General features: G+C 28.8%; 1 protein-coding gene across 12 annotated transcripts in view; it reads right to left on the bottom strand.

Moving 5' to 3' along the window:
• Positions 1-14,568, bottom strand: part of sei (potassium voltage-gated channel seizure) — a 129,948-nt gene extending 115,380 nt beyond the window's left edge. For 11 of the 12 annotated variants that reach the window (XM_089179125.1, XM_089179117.1, XM_089179119.1 and 8 more), the window contains exon 1: positions 13,760-13,986. In XM_089179125.1, coding sequence (XP_089035251.1) covers positions 13,760-13,835 — 76 coding nt within the window. In that variant the 5' untranslated portion in view covers positions 13,836-13,986. Of the gene's footprint in view, positions 1-13,759; positions 14,071-14,429 lie in introns of those variants that run through there. The other variant, XM_089179113.1, reaches the window with a different exon arrangement.
• Between the last annotated feature and the right edge of the window lie 2,047 nt (positions 14,569-16,615).

The following is a 16,615-nucleotide window of genomic DNA, read 5'->3' as shown; positions in this document are numbered from 1 at the left end:
CTTATACATACATATACATATACGTGTGTGTGTGTGTATTTTTATGTATACATTTATATACACATTTATGAATTCATATTTCCATATATGAAATCATATACACATATGAATGTATATATATATATATATGTGTTCATTTACTCATACGTTCCGTGTACTTACATATATGTATATGTGTATGTGTATGCATGGATAATGATGCATATATACTTGAAAAGACTATCAAACACACATGAATCCCTCCGGCGTAATCGTTTTCAAAAGAAAATCCGAAAATCGATAACCCATTTGTTCAGGCAGAGATTTCAAAGCTCCAATCGTGTGTCCGTTTCTCTCCCACCTTCTTTAATTCTGACCAATCAACAGTTCTTACATCTTTCACCCCCCCCCACTCCTTTTTCTACTAGCTTAACCAATAAAAAGTCATCAGAAATAGAAAAGTGATGAATTATGAATGATTTGAATGAACATTCTAGGTTTATAAATTTGTTCATTATTTTCTATGAATTTTGTTTTAGAAAATATTATCATAAAAAAAAAAAAGATGAGATAAGATAAGATAAGATAAAATTATACATACATCATTTGGAGCTTATTTATTTTTTTCTTATCAATCATCCAACGTGAGATTTAGAATGAGTGATAATAACACTAGGAACAATGATCTCTTATGTATCATAAATCAAATAAATCCGAGAAGGATAGGAAAAGAAAATTAAATGGTTAGAAGAAAGAAGGGTCAGAAACACAATCCTAAGGGAAAACATGCTTATCTAAGGATGAAATCCTGATGGTGATAGTTACTACTAAGATAAATCCGTGTTAGTCCAAAGAAACGATGTTCTGACAAACTAAAGACGACCTTGTGTTGTCAAGGATAGAATTAAATCCTGACAACACAATTCTATTTAAACACCCTGTATAACATATAATTCTAAAACTGGACCCTTTGATCCAGTTCTGACCCAGGTTCGATAGAAAGTTCAGATTTGTTGTTGAAATGAAAAAAAACGTGGGAAAGAAAATGTATGAATTTCATTCACACAGGGTTTTGTCAGGGTTACGTCAGGATTACGTCAGGATTTGTTGACTGATACATTAGTTAATTGCATATATGTATAAATAAAGTAATAAAACATATTATAAATGAACTAAAATATGTCAAATAATTGCAATTGCATTATTTTGCATCTTTTGAATATTTTTCATACTTTTTTAAATCTAAAATGGTTTCAAAAGTATCTTCAAAGATAATTTGAATTTTTGTAATTACTTGAGTAATAATTTATTCCAAATTGTACAAGGTTATTAAAATAATCGATCAAAATCTGAATAAAACTTTCTTAGAAAATTTGATATTTACTTGAAAGTAAAAAAAAAAAAAAAAAAAAAACAAAAAGAAAAATGAAATGTAAAAGAGAGAGAGAGAGAGAGAGAGAGAGAGGAAGAAAGAAAATAATTAAAAGGAAAAAATTCATAGAAATAACCGGAGAATTCTTCGTTTGCTTTGATTAACGAGAAAAGAAACTGCTGTTACTGCTAAGTCTGTGGAAAAAAAAAGAAAATGAAGAAGAAAGTTTGAAAAAAAAAAGAAAGAAAAGAAAAATAATCTCACAACTTGTGAAGAAGTAGAAGATGATGTGATTCTCGTTTTTTTCTTTTTCTTTTTCTTTTTTCTTTTTGAAAAAAAATCGAGATACTACAAGGTCTCAGGAAATTGGAGTGGGGTAGGATATGGTGTTTTTTTTTTTTTTTTTGAAAAAAAAAACGTTTAAAGTGGTATGATGAGAGGAGGTGTGCAACGAAACGTTGCCATCATCAAAGAGGACTCGAGATGATGGTCAGAATCATGCATCGAAGAATAATAAACTTTTATGAAAATGGTAATATAACTGTTTCTTCAAAGAAGTATTAAGAAACTTCATCTTCAATCATATTTCAACATGATTTTTCATGACTATAATATATTTTTAACTAATTTCATACTAATCTTAAAATCTTATCTATTTTACATATGTATATATATATATATATATATATATATATATATAATTATGAATTTATTTTATATTTATTATTCATCATTTATTTTTATTTTATACTCGAAACATAAAAATACCAAAAAATCTATAAAAAAAAAAAACATTTCGTAATATTAATCAAAATGTATTCTTAAATATTTAAACAACTATGATATTTTTTTATTTTATTAAACGTCACGGTCATTGATCTTTCCTAAAAATATACAACAACATAATAAAAATAGTTTCGTTAGAATAATAAAATAAATTTTTCTTATCAAACACACCCACATCCATATATATATATATAAGAATTGTAATCGATAAGTGAAAATTCGGCCATAATCGTACATCACGAAAAGAATAGTTGGCCAAATAGAACCAATCGATCCTCGTGTTATCCGACAAAACTCCTTTACCACCTCCTCCACCCCCCTTTCTCCACTTCTTTATCGGATCCATAGATCTAACAAGCGGAATGACGGAAAACTTGGACGCGTTAACGAGCTCGACAAAATAAAAAAATAACAAAAAAGAAATATATATAAAATTGAGAGAAGAAGAAAAGGTTGGAAATAAAAAAGAAAATAAAAAAAAATAAGAGCGTAGTTTTGTAGAGGGTGGGATGGGATGAGATGGGATGGGGAGGGTAAGGGTACCCGTGGGGAATTTTAAATATTCCCTTCATTTTGGCAAACGTCCAAAGTTTCTGGACGAATTTATCGTTGGTACGCACGCGTTCGATCGTGACCATGTTCTACGGTAGATCGCATAAGCTGCTAAAAAGTGAGAACGAGTAGTAAATGTGGGTGGATAATAGTATTAGAAAGAGAGAGAGAGAGAGAGAGAAAGAGAGAGAGAGAGAGAGAAAGAGAGAGAGAAAGACAGACTATATTGTATGTGTATATGTATGTATGTATAAGTGAGAGAGAGGGTTTTACAACAGTAGAATTCACACTTTATTCCGATTTCCGTCAACTTCACAAATGTCATTGTCATCGAATAAACGTTTATTGATACTTTCATTCATTTTAAGAATTCATTCTATTTCATTCTCTCTTTCTCATACTCTCTTACTCTTTGTTTTACTCACACAAACACACACACACACACTTTTATTATACTTATCATCATATTTATTGATTTATTTATTGTATTACGTTTATTACATATTTCATTTGATTATTTTTTATTGTATTGTGTTTAAAACGATTTATAAAATTAAATTATGGATAGTAAAAATTGAATGAACTTTAAAAATTGTTTGATTTGTTATTTAAAGAATTAAATTTAGTTATGGTATTTATGTATTAACGGCACCGCAGCAAAATTCCGCAGATGCGCCAACCTACACTTTAAATTGTTGCGACAAATCATCGAATAAAAATCTTTATTTAAACTCGAAACACTTTACAAATTAAAAACATATTATTTATAAAATGTAGACAATCGGATATCAGTGGAAACTGGACCGATATAAAATTAAACATAGATTCAAAACAGTCTCCATTTTTCTTTTATATGGCTGTGGCCATATGAGCTCTGATCAATAAGATTCCAAATGGAATCTCGCATCTTGTTCTGTTTTTGGCAAATCCTAAATGCGCATTATTGCAGCAATAAAAAATGACGAAACCTTGACGCAAACCCTGACGAAACCCTAACGCAAAACTGACGTAAATCTTACGCAACCCTGACAAACTCTGAAGCAACCATGAAAACACCCTGACAAAACTCTAACAAGACCCTAGCAAAAATCTGACAAAACCCTGACGAAATCTTGACGCAATCCTGATAAAACCCTGACGCAAACCCTAACGCAACTCTGACACAACCCTGACAAAACCCTGACGAAACCCTAACGAAAAACTGACGTAACCCATACGCAACCCTGACAAACTCTGAAGAAACTCTGACAAAACTCTGACGAGACCCTAGTAGAACTCTGACAAAACCCTGACGAAATCCTGACGAAATCCTGACGCAACCCTGACGGTTGCTATGTGCAAACAACAAGGTTGTTGTGTGCGAACGACAAGATTGGCGCATTAGCGGAATTTTTGCTGCTATGGCGTTAATACTTAAGTACCAAAATAAATTTAATTATCTCATAATTAATATAAATGTAATATTATTATTATTAACAATATATTATTAGTTGTTCTATTATTTTGTTATTTATTTTTTTGTTCTTTTTCGTCGTCATCTTTTTCCGTAATGCGACAAAAATTTTAAAAGAAGAAATAAATTATAGTTCTCTTTCTATCTGTTTTAATACGAAAACGTTTTACGTTTTATTACTATCATAACAACGATATCTTTACTGCTTACTATAAATCATTTTATTATTCACTATCTTTATATTTTATTTTATTTTTTTTTAATAATAAAACCACAATAAAATAAAATATGTTTCTTCTGAATTTTTTAAACCAACTTTCTGTTTTTTTTTCTTTTTTTGTAAAACAATTCAAACATGAGAACTTTTACCTTTTAAAATAATATAAATAAATAAAATAAAATACTTTTAGAAAGATGATCTCTCGAAGGAAAAGAAAAAAAAACAAATAAAACAAAATTAATTGACAGTATAATAAAATTGTTACGAGTCATGTCGTAACGATCGTTAAAACGTTTTTTAAATAGTTTTCATCACGACAACAAAATGTATATTTTAATATTACCCATGATTCGTGTTTTCTTTATTTCTTACTTACTTTCTTTATTTTTTAATTCCTTGTTTTTTTTTCTTTTCGTTTGTTAAACTGAGTTTACAGTTTCCTTTTTGCGTAGTTTAGTGAGAACAGTTTTTTTAGGATGCACTTAAACGAGTTACCTTGACACATTTTTCCTCCGAAAGACAATATAACCAATTAGCATAACACCTACACGCTCCTTAACTTTCATTGAACAATTAAAAAATAATAATAATAAAAAAAAAGAATCTTGGCTTTTTCTTTTTTTTTCTTTTTTATTACGTGAAACTTCAGATTTTTCGTTGGGTAGGTTAAAAAAAAGAAAAATTTGGAAAGTAACAGGATACAAATGTTATCAAATATAATGTAAACTTATTATGAGAGATAAGAATGTGAACGCGTGATATGATTTGGTTATTTTTCATTGATAAAAAAAATTCGATTAGATTATATTGAATCATGGATTTTGTATTTGAAGTATCTGATTAAAATATCAACGATAGAAATAATTATTAAGTAATAAAAATTAACTATGATAGTTATTAACTGTATACAGTTTTAATTATATAATATATAAAACAACAAATAATTCGCGATTAATCAAATAATATTGCGATTATATAAATTGAGATATTATAAACTATCCTATCGTTCAAGTTGAATGAAACTGCACACAGTGTGAAAAATTTGATTAAAATCGGTTCAGTAGTTTAGGAATCCATTGCAGACAAACAACGTGACACGTAATTTATATATATATTAAGATGTACTACTACTAATACCTTAACACACAGGTATTTAATATAAAAAAATATATATATACATATAAAGAAGTATATAATATACTATGATAGTTTTATAATATTTAACTTGGAAATTATTTGAGAAGAAAAATAAAAAAAAAATATAAAATGAAGCGGATTAGTATCGAGGGTCATCGCGTGTATTGGACACCTTGATAAATTTCTGCTCCTCTGTCTGCTGTGAATAAAAAGAGAAAATGAAAGAGAGAGAGAGAGAGAGAGAGAGAGAGAAAGGTGAAGAAGCAGAAAAAAAAACAAAAAAAAAAAACAAAAAATATTAACAAAAATTCGAATCCCCATTAATCGAATGGTCATCAATCATTTTTTTCTTTAAACCAATCTGTTATAGATTATTATATCTAACCTTTAATTCTTCGTAATATTTCTTTTAACTATGATCACATATACGAAATTTGTCAAAATTTTGTTAATTATATATTTATAATTATATATATAATTAAATCTTCTTCTATTTCTTCTTTTATATATATAAATTACGTGTCACGTTGTTTGTTTGCAATGGACTCCTAAACTACTGAACCGATTTTAATCAAATTTTCCACACTATGTGTAGTTTCATCCAACTTGAAAGATAGGATAGTTTATATCTCTTAGTTTAGAAAAGATGACGGTATAAATTAATTCGTTGATTTAAAGACGTGTGTATCTGATTGTGAGCCACAGCAACGCGTGGTGGGACACCCCTACTTATATCATATTACATGTACTTTCTTATTTAATTTTTTGTTTTCTTTTATATCAAATACCTGTGTTAGACATGTTGAAGACATTTGATTAAAAAAAAAAAAAAAAAAAAAAAAAAAGAATAAAAAAAAACAAGAAGCAACGAAAGAAAAATAAAGATAAAGAAAAAGAAAGAACATCGGTGGTCTAAAGTGAAGTGGGTAGCCATTTGTACGCTTGCGGCACGTTTTAAGTCACTACGTAGGAACACTACCCCCTTTTCCTCATCCCCCTCTTTACCAGCAACACCCCCTTCAAAGCAAACGTATCTTTGTTCTTTGCCTTCCGGAGAAAAGCTGACAAATTTGCCGCTGCGATTTTACCGAGTCGCGGTTATGTATGTGGATGTCTGTGTCTGTGTGTGTGTGTGTGTGTGTGTTGAGGTCGGTGCACTGTCTAAAAGAACAAACACATACATACACAGAGAAAAAGTAACGCATATACACGCATTTAACAGAGCAGGGCTATGGCCGCACAGACCACGGTTTAAATTAAAAGTCACTCCACTGAGAAAGGATCTTGTCTTTTGAGATTAATCTTCTCTCTCTCTCTCTCTCTCTCTCTCTCTCTCTCGTTTTTCTTTTCTGGGTTTTTTTCCTTTGTGGGGGGGGAGGAGGAGGAGGAGGGGGATAATTCTTTTTAACGTTTTATCTTTTTATAAGTAACTGTTTTTCTTATCATCTTTGTGTTTGGTATAACTCTCTACGTTTTATTATTTGATTTTACGTGCGTTTTGTTTTTTTTTTTTTTTCGTTTTTTCCAAAATTTGAAAAATATTTCAAATATTTCAAATATTTCATTTGATTTGTGTTAAATAGAATAATTATATTACATATATATATATATATATATATATATATATAATAAAATTAAAGTTAATCATCTATTTCAAATAAACACATACATACATACATACATATAATACATTATTTGTAAATTAAATTTAATTCTAATATAATATTTCAAATTTCAATGTTATTGTCACAAAATTAAAACAATGAACCATTAAAAATAGTGATTATTTGTTAATTTAACATTATAAATAAATTCATTTAATATCCTCTAATGTAATCTTTTATCTAAAAACACAATGGGGTAAATATGATATAGTTTAATTCTAAGAAGAAACCGAATTAGTCTTATGACAATGTCTTATCGTATTACTATACAAGAGGACAGGTGAAAAGAAAGAAGAAAGAAAAAAAAACGAGAGAGAGAGAGAGAGAAAGAAAGCTATATATATATATATATATATATTCAAGTAGAGTCAGCTGTGATTCTTTCTGAGAGAGGTGAGAAAATATTCAACCAAGAGAAAATGGGACAGAGAATAGAAGAAAAAGAAGAAGAAGAAGAAGAAGAAGAGAATAGAGAGGGAGGGAGGGGGAGGGGGCGGGGTGAAAGATAGAGAAAACGTCAGATTAGAAGCCAAGGCTTGACGGACTATGTCGATGCAACCCACCACCACCACCACCACCACCACCACTACCACCAAAACCACTACTACTACCACAACTACGGTTAATGCAAAACCACGCGAACGTGGATCTGGCATACATATTTTTTTTTTTTTTTTTTATTATATAAATTAGCCTTCAAAAGGTTTCGTTAAGAATTTATCGCGTTAATGCTTATTACCGAACGCGCCCTTCTACATGAATGTGAACATTCACATTCACATTTACAATCATAAAATGTGAAAAAAAAAAAAAAGTAATCGGTGATATTTCATTTTGTTCTAAATATAATTGGTATAATTTTGAACATTTTTAATTCGATAGTAATCGATTATACACGTTTGAAAATCTAATATATATAGTTAGAGGGGAATTAATGTTTTAAGTAGTTTGAATTTGTTGAAATAATTTGTTAATTTGATTTTTTCGTATGTGTAATCGTATCATGATAGTATTCATTGCAAATTGAAAATTGTTAATTAATCAAATGTATTTTAAACATGCCCCATTCACTCACATTAATTGATAGATACTTGAAATGAAATATTAAACTTGTTAAAATGTATATTAATAAATAAAATATTGCTACAATTACAAATATCGTCAAAGTAATCATTGCAAATCTAAATATAAGAATTATCAAAGTGTGCAATTAATTTTGTTTATTCCTCTCACCCCTAATTTATTAAACAATACTTCGAATAAAATATTAAACATCTAAGAATATATAAAAATAAATAAAATATTCTTATAATTACAAACATCATCAAAGTAATCATTGCAAAACTAAATAAAAAACCATCAAAGTGTACCTTTACTTTTGTTCATCCCCTTCTCACTCTAATTCATTGAAGAAAAAAAAAAAACAAGAATAAAATATTAAACGTAATTAAACAAATCAAACATATCTACAATCATCCATACAATGAATAAAATAATCATTCATATAATACAATTAATAATATGACAAATTATCTAACATTTAGTTCAACTATTATAAACCAATAGAGAGAAAAAAACAAGAAAATGAATTCCATCAAAAGTCATTTTCATCCAATTTATAAACGTTATAAACTCTCCCATTTAACAATAGCTATTGTTTAACAAGAATATCCTCTTACTCACAAGTGTAAATTGTTCGAACGGGATAGTGTTTTTGTTAGGAATGCAACAAAACAACTCTATCTGTCTCACTTTCATTCTATCTCTTTCTCTCTATCTGTCTCTCTCACTCTCTCTTTCTAATACTAGCCTTTTCAATGTAACTAACACTTCTTGTACACCCCCTTTCCTATCTCTCTTTCTTCTTCCACTTTCTCACACCCAAAGAAAATTCCTAAACCCACCCCCGAACCATCCCCCATTAACTTTTCTCTTTGCGTTAACTCAAACGCGAATCCCTTTATCTCTGTCTGCCTGTCTGTCTGTCTGTATGTCTGTCTGTATGTCTGTCTGTATGTCTGTCTGTCTGTCTGTATGTATGTATGTCTGTCTGTATGTCTGTTTCTTTCTATCCTTCTCTTCATTGACGAGCTAACTCTTTACTCCTTACTCTCACATTTATGCATTCAACACATGTACATACATGTACACTCACATGCTTTTACACGTACATTTTAAAGCCGATCAGAGAGAATATATCAAAGCTTTCCTTCCTTCCCATCAATATTTTGTAACAATTCTTTTCTTTTTTTTTTTTTTTTGTTTTCTGTTTAATCCTCTCTTCCATGTTTCATTCATTTTCATCTTTCCATGGACACATACGTATGAATACGCATGTATGTATAGATGTATGCATGCATATATGTATATATGCAGTCGTAACAACCATCGACAAGATGAGAAATAAGACGAAAAAAAAAGAAATTAAAAGATTGAAGGGGTGGAAGGAAAGAAGAAGAAGAAGAAGAAGAAGAAGAAAAAAAAACAGAAATAAAAATAAAGTAACAAGAAGTCGAACATCCAAGGCAACATTTTCTTATCTCAACGAGTTTCTCATCTCATCTCCAAGTCATCTCATCTCATCTCATCTCATCTCATCTCATATCGTCTTTAATCAAAACTTTATTTAAAATTCGTATTTTTTTTTTTAATATTTTTTTTTTTTATATTAAATCGTTTAAAGAAAATATATTCTATCGAATTAACATACAATTAATTAAATATATATATATATATAAATATATATATATATATATATATATATATATATATTTTTGAAACAAAAATAATTATTAAATATTAAAAAAAAATAATAATAATAAAATAAAATAAATATATAATAAAAAATATAATATATTATTATATAATTATAATTATATAATAATAAATAAATAAATAATATTAAAAAAGAAAATAAAACAAAGATGAACAAAAAACAATATTTCATATTAGTTGCTGAACACTAATTTCTTAAAATTTCCCTAAAATTTCCCTAAAATTTTTCTAAAATTCTCTAAAATTCCTTAAACTTCACCCAATCTCAAACTAATTGTAAATTAAATATATATTAATAATAATAATAATAATCTTTAATTTAAAACATAATTAATTTCTGTATAACCAGTCACGTGGTGAATACATCATCAACTATTCAAACAAAAACTAATCCTTTCGTTCAATATATTCTCGATGTTATCCAAAGATAGAAAGAAACATCCCCCCCCCCTACCTTTTTACCCTCATCTACCCCCATTCCCAACATTTACTCCCCTTTTCCTCTCAACCATTCTCAACCCACTACTCTTCTTCTTTTCTATCTTATATATATATATATATTTACATATATATATATAATTTTTTTTTCTTTTACATTTCTTCTTTTTTTTTGTTGCAATCAATCCGACTCACTCACATCATATACCCTCTCTTTCTAACACACAAGCAAGGACTTGATGCATTACTCGAGCGATATTGCCAGTGACGTGCATTGTCCCATTGTCGAGACAGAACTACCCCTTTCCTTCATTTAACTATAACCATCCACCCACCCACCCACCCATCTTTCTACCTACAAACCTTTTTCTGTAGATACCTATCTATCTATCTATACATACATACATACATATACATGAATATATAAACATGTATCTGTCTATACATACATACATACATATATACATACATGTATATATAAACATGTATCTGTCTATACATATGTGTGTATGTATATCATTTTTTTATTTATTATATGATATATATATATATATATATATATATATATATATATATATATACATGTGTACGTGTGTATTTCTTTGTATTTTTGTTGTTAGTAAGTGTGTCCTTTTATATATTTGTCCTATGTACTTTCGTTTATATAACTTTAAAAAAAAAAAACAAGTCTCTACGATTCACCAGATATGTTTAAATAATATTGGAAATGGAAGAAGTATCTGGCTCGTTGCCGGAAATCTTTTTCTCCATCTTAAGAAATTCAAACTCTCAGCTACCTACTAACTCTCTCTCTCTTTCTCTCTCTCTACTCTCTTGGAATTTACTTTCCTTTACTTCGTTTTCGTTTCAAGATAAGAAACATTCGTTTGAGATGAAATGAGAAAAGAAATTTTTCAAGAAGATTTATATATATATATATATATATATATATATATATATATATATATATATATATATATATATATATATATATATATATATATATATATATATATATAAGAAAAGATTGTCGCAAAATGAAATGAAATGAATCGTTCGAAATTCGTTGAATTCGTTTTAAAGTAAAAAAAAAAAATTATTGAACTTTGTAAACCTTTCGGTAAAAAAAAGTTTTTATTTTTTTACTTTTTTTTAATAAAAAGAACAAAGTTAGTTTCAATTGAACAAGGAAAGTTAATAATTGAAATATTCATTTAAATAATACTTGCAAATATTTGATGCACGATGATCATTTTATTATCGCGTGACCACGTGGATTTGGTGTTCATGTTTTTTTTTTTTTTTTTCAACGTTTATGTTTTTCCCATTCAGTTAATTAACGTCAATCATTAAAATTCATTAGAACGATTAAATGGAAAATGTAATTTGAAATAATACGTGACACCACATATTAATGAGAAAGAAAAAATATTTCATGAAAATTATTATTATTATTATTATTTATTAATTAATTAATGAATCGTTATTTTATTATTTAAACCGAGCATCCGACACAAAATTGCACGATATTAAATATTCTTTATGGTAATAAACGACTCTTGGGAGGATTAAAGTCAACTATCAAGAATTTGTTATGGTATTAAATATTAAATCTAATCTGTTATTCTATTAACAGAAAGTAAATTATTATTAATAATAATTTAGAATAATTTTTCTTTCTTATTCTAGTTTTCAATTGTATAAATGTTACATTAGGATAATGCAATTTTCATTTAGTTATTATTATTATTATTTATTATAATAATATTATATTAATTATAAATTATATTAAAATATATTACAATTATATACAATTTATATACAATTATATTAATATATAAATTATATTTATTATTTTTATTATTTTTTTTTAAATTGAGACGAATAATATATCGATTAATATAAATATAAAAAATAATAAATATTAAATAATATTAAAATATATAATATTAATAATATATTAAAAATAATAATATAAAAAATAATATAATATAAAAGTAATAAATAAAAATAATATAATAAATGTTAAATCATATTAAAATAAAATATTAATATTAGATTAAAAATAATACTATAAAAAATAAATAAAATAAAAATAATATAATAAATAATTTGCATTATCGTGAAAATGATGAATCAATCGATCATTTCGTAATTATGTTTTTCATTAAACATCAAAAATTTGGTACACTGGTTACTGAATAACTAATGTAACCTACAAACTATTATTATTTATAAAAAAAAAAAATTCGAACAAAAATTTACGTAGTGGATTAAACTTGTCCTTGTACCTGGCATCTAATTTTCACTTTTTTTGTTCAATGTTAATAACGATATTTGCATGGAAAATGAGAAAAACTATTCCGTTGCGTGTTACTTCTTCTCCCTCATCCATTTACACTTTTTTTTTTTTTTAATATTTTTTTTCTCTTTTTTTATGTTATCCTTGCTTCCTTTTTTCTCTTTCTTTCTTATTCTTTCTTTCTTTCTTTCTTTCTTTCTTTCTTTCAATTCGTTTCGGTTGAAAATTTCATACTCATGCAAAAGGTACTTTTATATTCGATGTTTTTAAAATATATATTTTTTTATAGTCTCTACAAAAAAAAAAAAAAAAAAAAGTAAATGAATGTTCCTGATGTTCTAGATTTTGTGATTTCATTAAAGTTTATTTTAAATTTACCGCCAACTAAAAATAATATTATTTTGATAAATCTTATTTAAATATCAACATACGTTCACGTGATGTTATTCAATCATTTGTATTTCAATTTGACGAAGAATAATTATGAAAAATATTGTAAGAAAATGTATTATTTAAGATTAGAAGAATATAAATGGAAAATTTTACGTTAACAAAAAGAATTATTTATAATAATAATAATAATAATTAAAAAAAAATTTTTTACGTATTAAACGTATTCAATTCTGTTTTAGAGAAAAATAAAAAGGAATATCTAGAACTATGTAATTCCAAGTAGAAATTCTAGAATAGGATGATGATGATGATGATTATGATGAACAGATGAAAATGGAAGTGAAAATGTTGGCATCATATATTTCTCGTTACCAACAGAAATTCAACTAGGTTCTTACAAAGAAGAACTTTCACCGACATGTGTTTTACCTAATTCTACGAATCGATTTTCAAATGGTCGACTAATTATTCAAGCTCTTGCTTATACGAATAATCAACTCAATGAAAATTCTATTGTCCCACTAATTAACATTTATTCATTTTTAAAAAATAAGTAAAAGAGATATTATCATTTAATTAATTTTTTGTATTTTCTGTATTCCTAATTGCAAAAAAAAATAAATCATAAAAAATATACTCTCGTTATAAATTAAAGTAAAAAAAATAAAATAAAATTGAAAGTACTCACCGTGAGTATCAAACTTCCTAATGATGGTCTCGATGATCGTTGTCCTGGGCGCCACGTGACCTCGTCTAACAGGCATCTCAGGATGAATTCCCAGTTATCCTGGGTGGACGAAAACGTTCGGCGTTTTTTTTGTTTCTCTTCTTCTTCTTCTTCTTCTTCTTCTTCTTCTTCTTCTTCTTCTTCTTCTTCTTCTTTGTTTTTCTTGAGACTAATCAGGCCTCTTCGTTCACGATAATTAAATAAACTATCGTCGAACTAGGAACGTAACAATAACTGCGTGCACGCGTGATGAAGTGAAAACACTATGAACACTAAACAAAAATAAAAACAAAATTGGCCAGAAACAACAAAAAAAAAAAACATTCAGCAGCACACTCACGAACGAGAGACAAGGGGAAGAAGAAGAAGAAAAAGATTCTCCCCTTTTTGAGGAAACTTTGATGATAAAAAGTCAAACGAATTGAAATAAAGTCGATTAAGTTTTAAATCGAACTTCTCTTTAATTCTATAATTAAAAGAAATGAAATAATATAAGCAAGATGATAGGGTAAAGAAAAATAATAAAAAGAAAAAGACACACAAAAAAAAAAAGGATGAAATTTCACATAAAAATCATTTGTTTCTTTCTATCAGGAATGAAATCGTTCTCTTCTTTGTAACACTCGCTTACTTTCTCAAGACTCCTCGATATCAACTTCGACCCAACAACTTCGATCGGATTAGCTTCCACTATTTCTGTTATTTAGATATACCAAAGGTCGCACACACTACCTTCTTCTTGCTGCTTACTAAAACGTCTTTCCTGACTTATGATCCTTCCTTCAAAACAAGGACACTCTCTCGGACAAGGTCGCGTTCTCGTCTGTTGGTTGGTTGGTTGGTTGATTCAACGTGCGTTTATAATATTTTGTCAGTGAGAAAACAACATATTTTATATTTATAATTTAAACCCACCACCACTCCTCCTGTTAGTTTGTTTTGAAATTTCACGAATATTTCGACGGAAGGTATTATTCTTTTTCTGGATTATTATTGACGATGATAATAATAATTAGATAAGAATTTTTCTTCTTTTCTATTCGATTCCCACTTCACGCGTGACACACGCAATCTTTTTTGGAATTATCTTCATGATTCGAATATTGAAAGTACGATCATTTTTTTATTTTTGCTTTTTCGATACTTAACAGATAAACATCAAAACGCAGTCGTCTCGAGGAATACCTCTCGTACGACTATGAAAATATTCAAAATGATAATCTTTTTCTTTTCGATTATTCGTGAAAAATAATACGAGAGGATGATACCTCTTGGTGATAATCAACTTCGTCGGCTTGACCTTAGTCTTTTGCCGATACGAAGACACACGTTTTAATAGTTTCGAAATAGAAACGCATCGTTCGGACATTTCCACGATATTCGGACTAAGCTTTTTTTACACGGAACACGTTTATTTGTCAAACTGTTTTTTCTTTTTTTATTGTTTCTTGTTTAAATCTTTTTTTTTTTTTTAACTATTTTAGCAATATCGTTTGTTTGTTCGTTTGTTGATTAATTCTTATTAGATAATGTTGAAAGTAGTATTCTTCTGTTCTTTTAGTCATTCTAATATATATAGAGAAAAAATCCAAAGGATATATAGATTCAAATGATTTTTCTTAGTAAGAAAAAGGGAGGGTAACGACTCGATGGTCCAGGTTAACGTCCACGATTACGACGAGAAAGGCACGTGGTGATTGGTTGGATGCGCGCGAGTCTCTCTATACGTATGTCCTATATATGTGTATCTTGTTGTTGTAGTAATATTTGCATTTGTAGATGTTTTAATTGTATTATTATAATATGTCAGGCGCGATATTATAAAAGCAAGATCGATAGATGATGATCGAAATACGAGAATATAATATCGGTAAGACGAAAAGGAACTGTCCCGTTTCACGGGGTGATCCGGTCAGCTGTGCATTTCTGCTCATCCTCTCTCAGGGACAGTTATTTTTATACTTCTTCTTCATCCTCTGTGGCACTCGGTACGCCACGAACACGTCCGACCACCGGCGATGCCACGATTCTCCAACTCGTTGATGATTCTTCTCGAAATCCACATCGGTTCTAACCCCGTACTCCGGGTTCCTCGACACGCACTTGCGACAACACCGGCCACAACCCTTTCTCTTTCTTCTCACTTAACTAACAACAGCTATCTAATTCCATCATATATTCCCTTTCTTTCGCATCTCTCCTTCTCTCTCTTCTTATTTATTCTTTTTATTTATTGAATCCACCTTTCTCCACACCACATTTGTTTAAACACCTTATCTCTCTCTTTCTCTCTCACCTAACTAAGCTCGTTCTAACTCTAAACTTCTCTGTTTTCTCTCTGTCGCTCCTCCCCCTTTGAAAGCACGAAGCACCACACCTCGTCAACCCGGACAACTACTAAAAACCAGCAAAAAGTGCAATCCTTCTTTCTCCGTCTCTCTTATCTCCTTTGTCCAGCTTATTCTTATTCTTCTGTTCTTTGATTCATTGCTTATATTATAATCTCGGACTCGATTAAGAAACGACAAAACTATCTCTAAGAACAAACGATGCTTCCTCGGGAAAGGTCGTTGGACACTGTTGCGCTACCGCGTGCTCTCTCTTTCCCACTCCTCCGGTCGACCTGAAAAACCTCACGTCACTTCGGCAATGCCGAAGGAGTCGACGCAAGAGGAACTTTTGTCCTAGAGCACGCGCGTTTTTTTTTTGTTTTTCCTTTCCTTTCCTTTCCTTTCCTTTCCTTTCCGTTCCCCAGGATTTGCGTTAGACCAGTTGCCGGCGCGTTAGGTCGGAACTGAAAATACGACGATAAGATGA

Source organism: Polistes dominula, unplaced genomic scaffold (assembly GCF_049000335.1).
Source record: "Polistes dominula isolate Pdom_NZ unplaced genomic scaffold, Pdom_raw_medaka contig_37, whole genome shotgun sequence".
NCBI lineage: Eukaryota > Metazoa > Arthropoda > Insecta > Hymenoptera > Vespidae > Polistes > Polistes dominula.
This window is presented reverse-complemented; position numbering and strand designations above follow the sequence as displayed.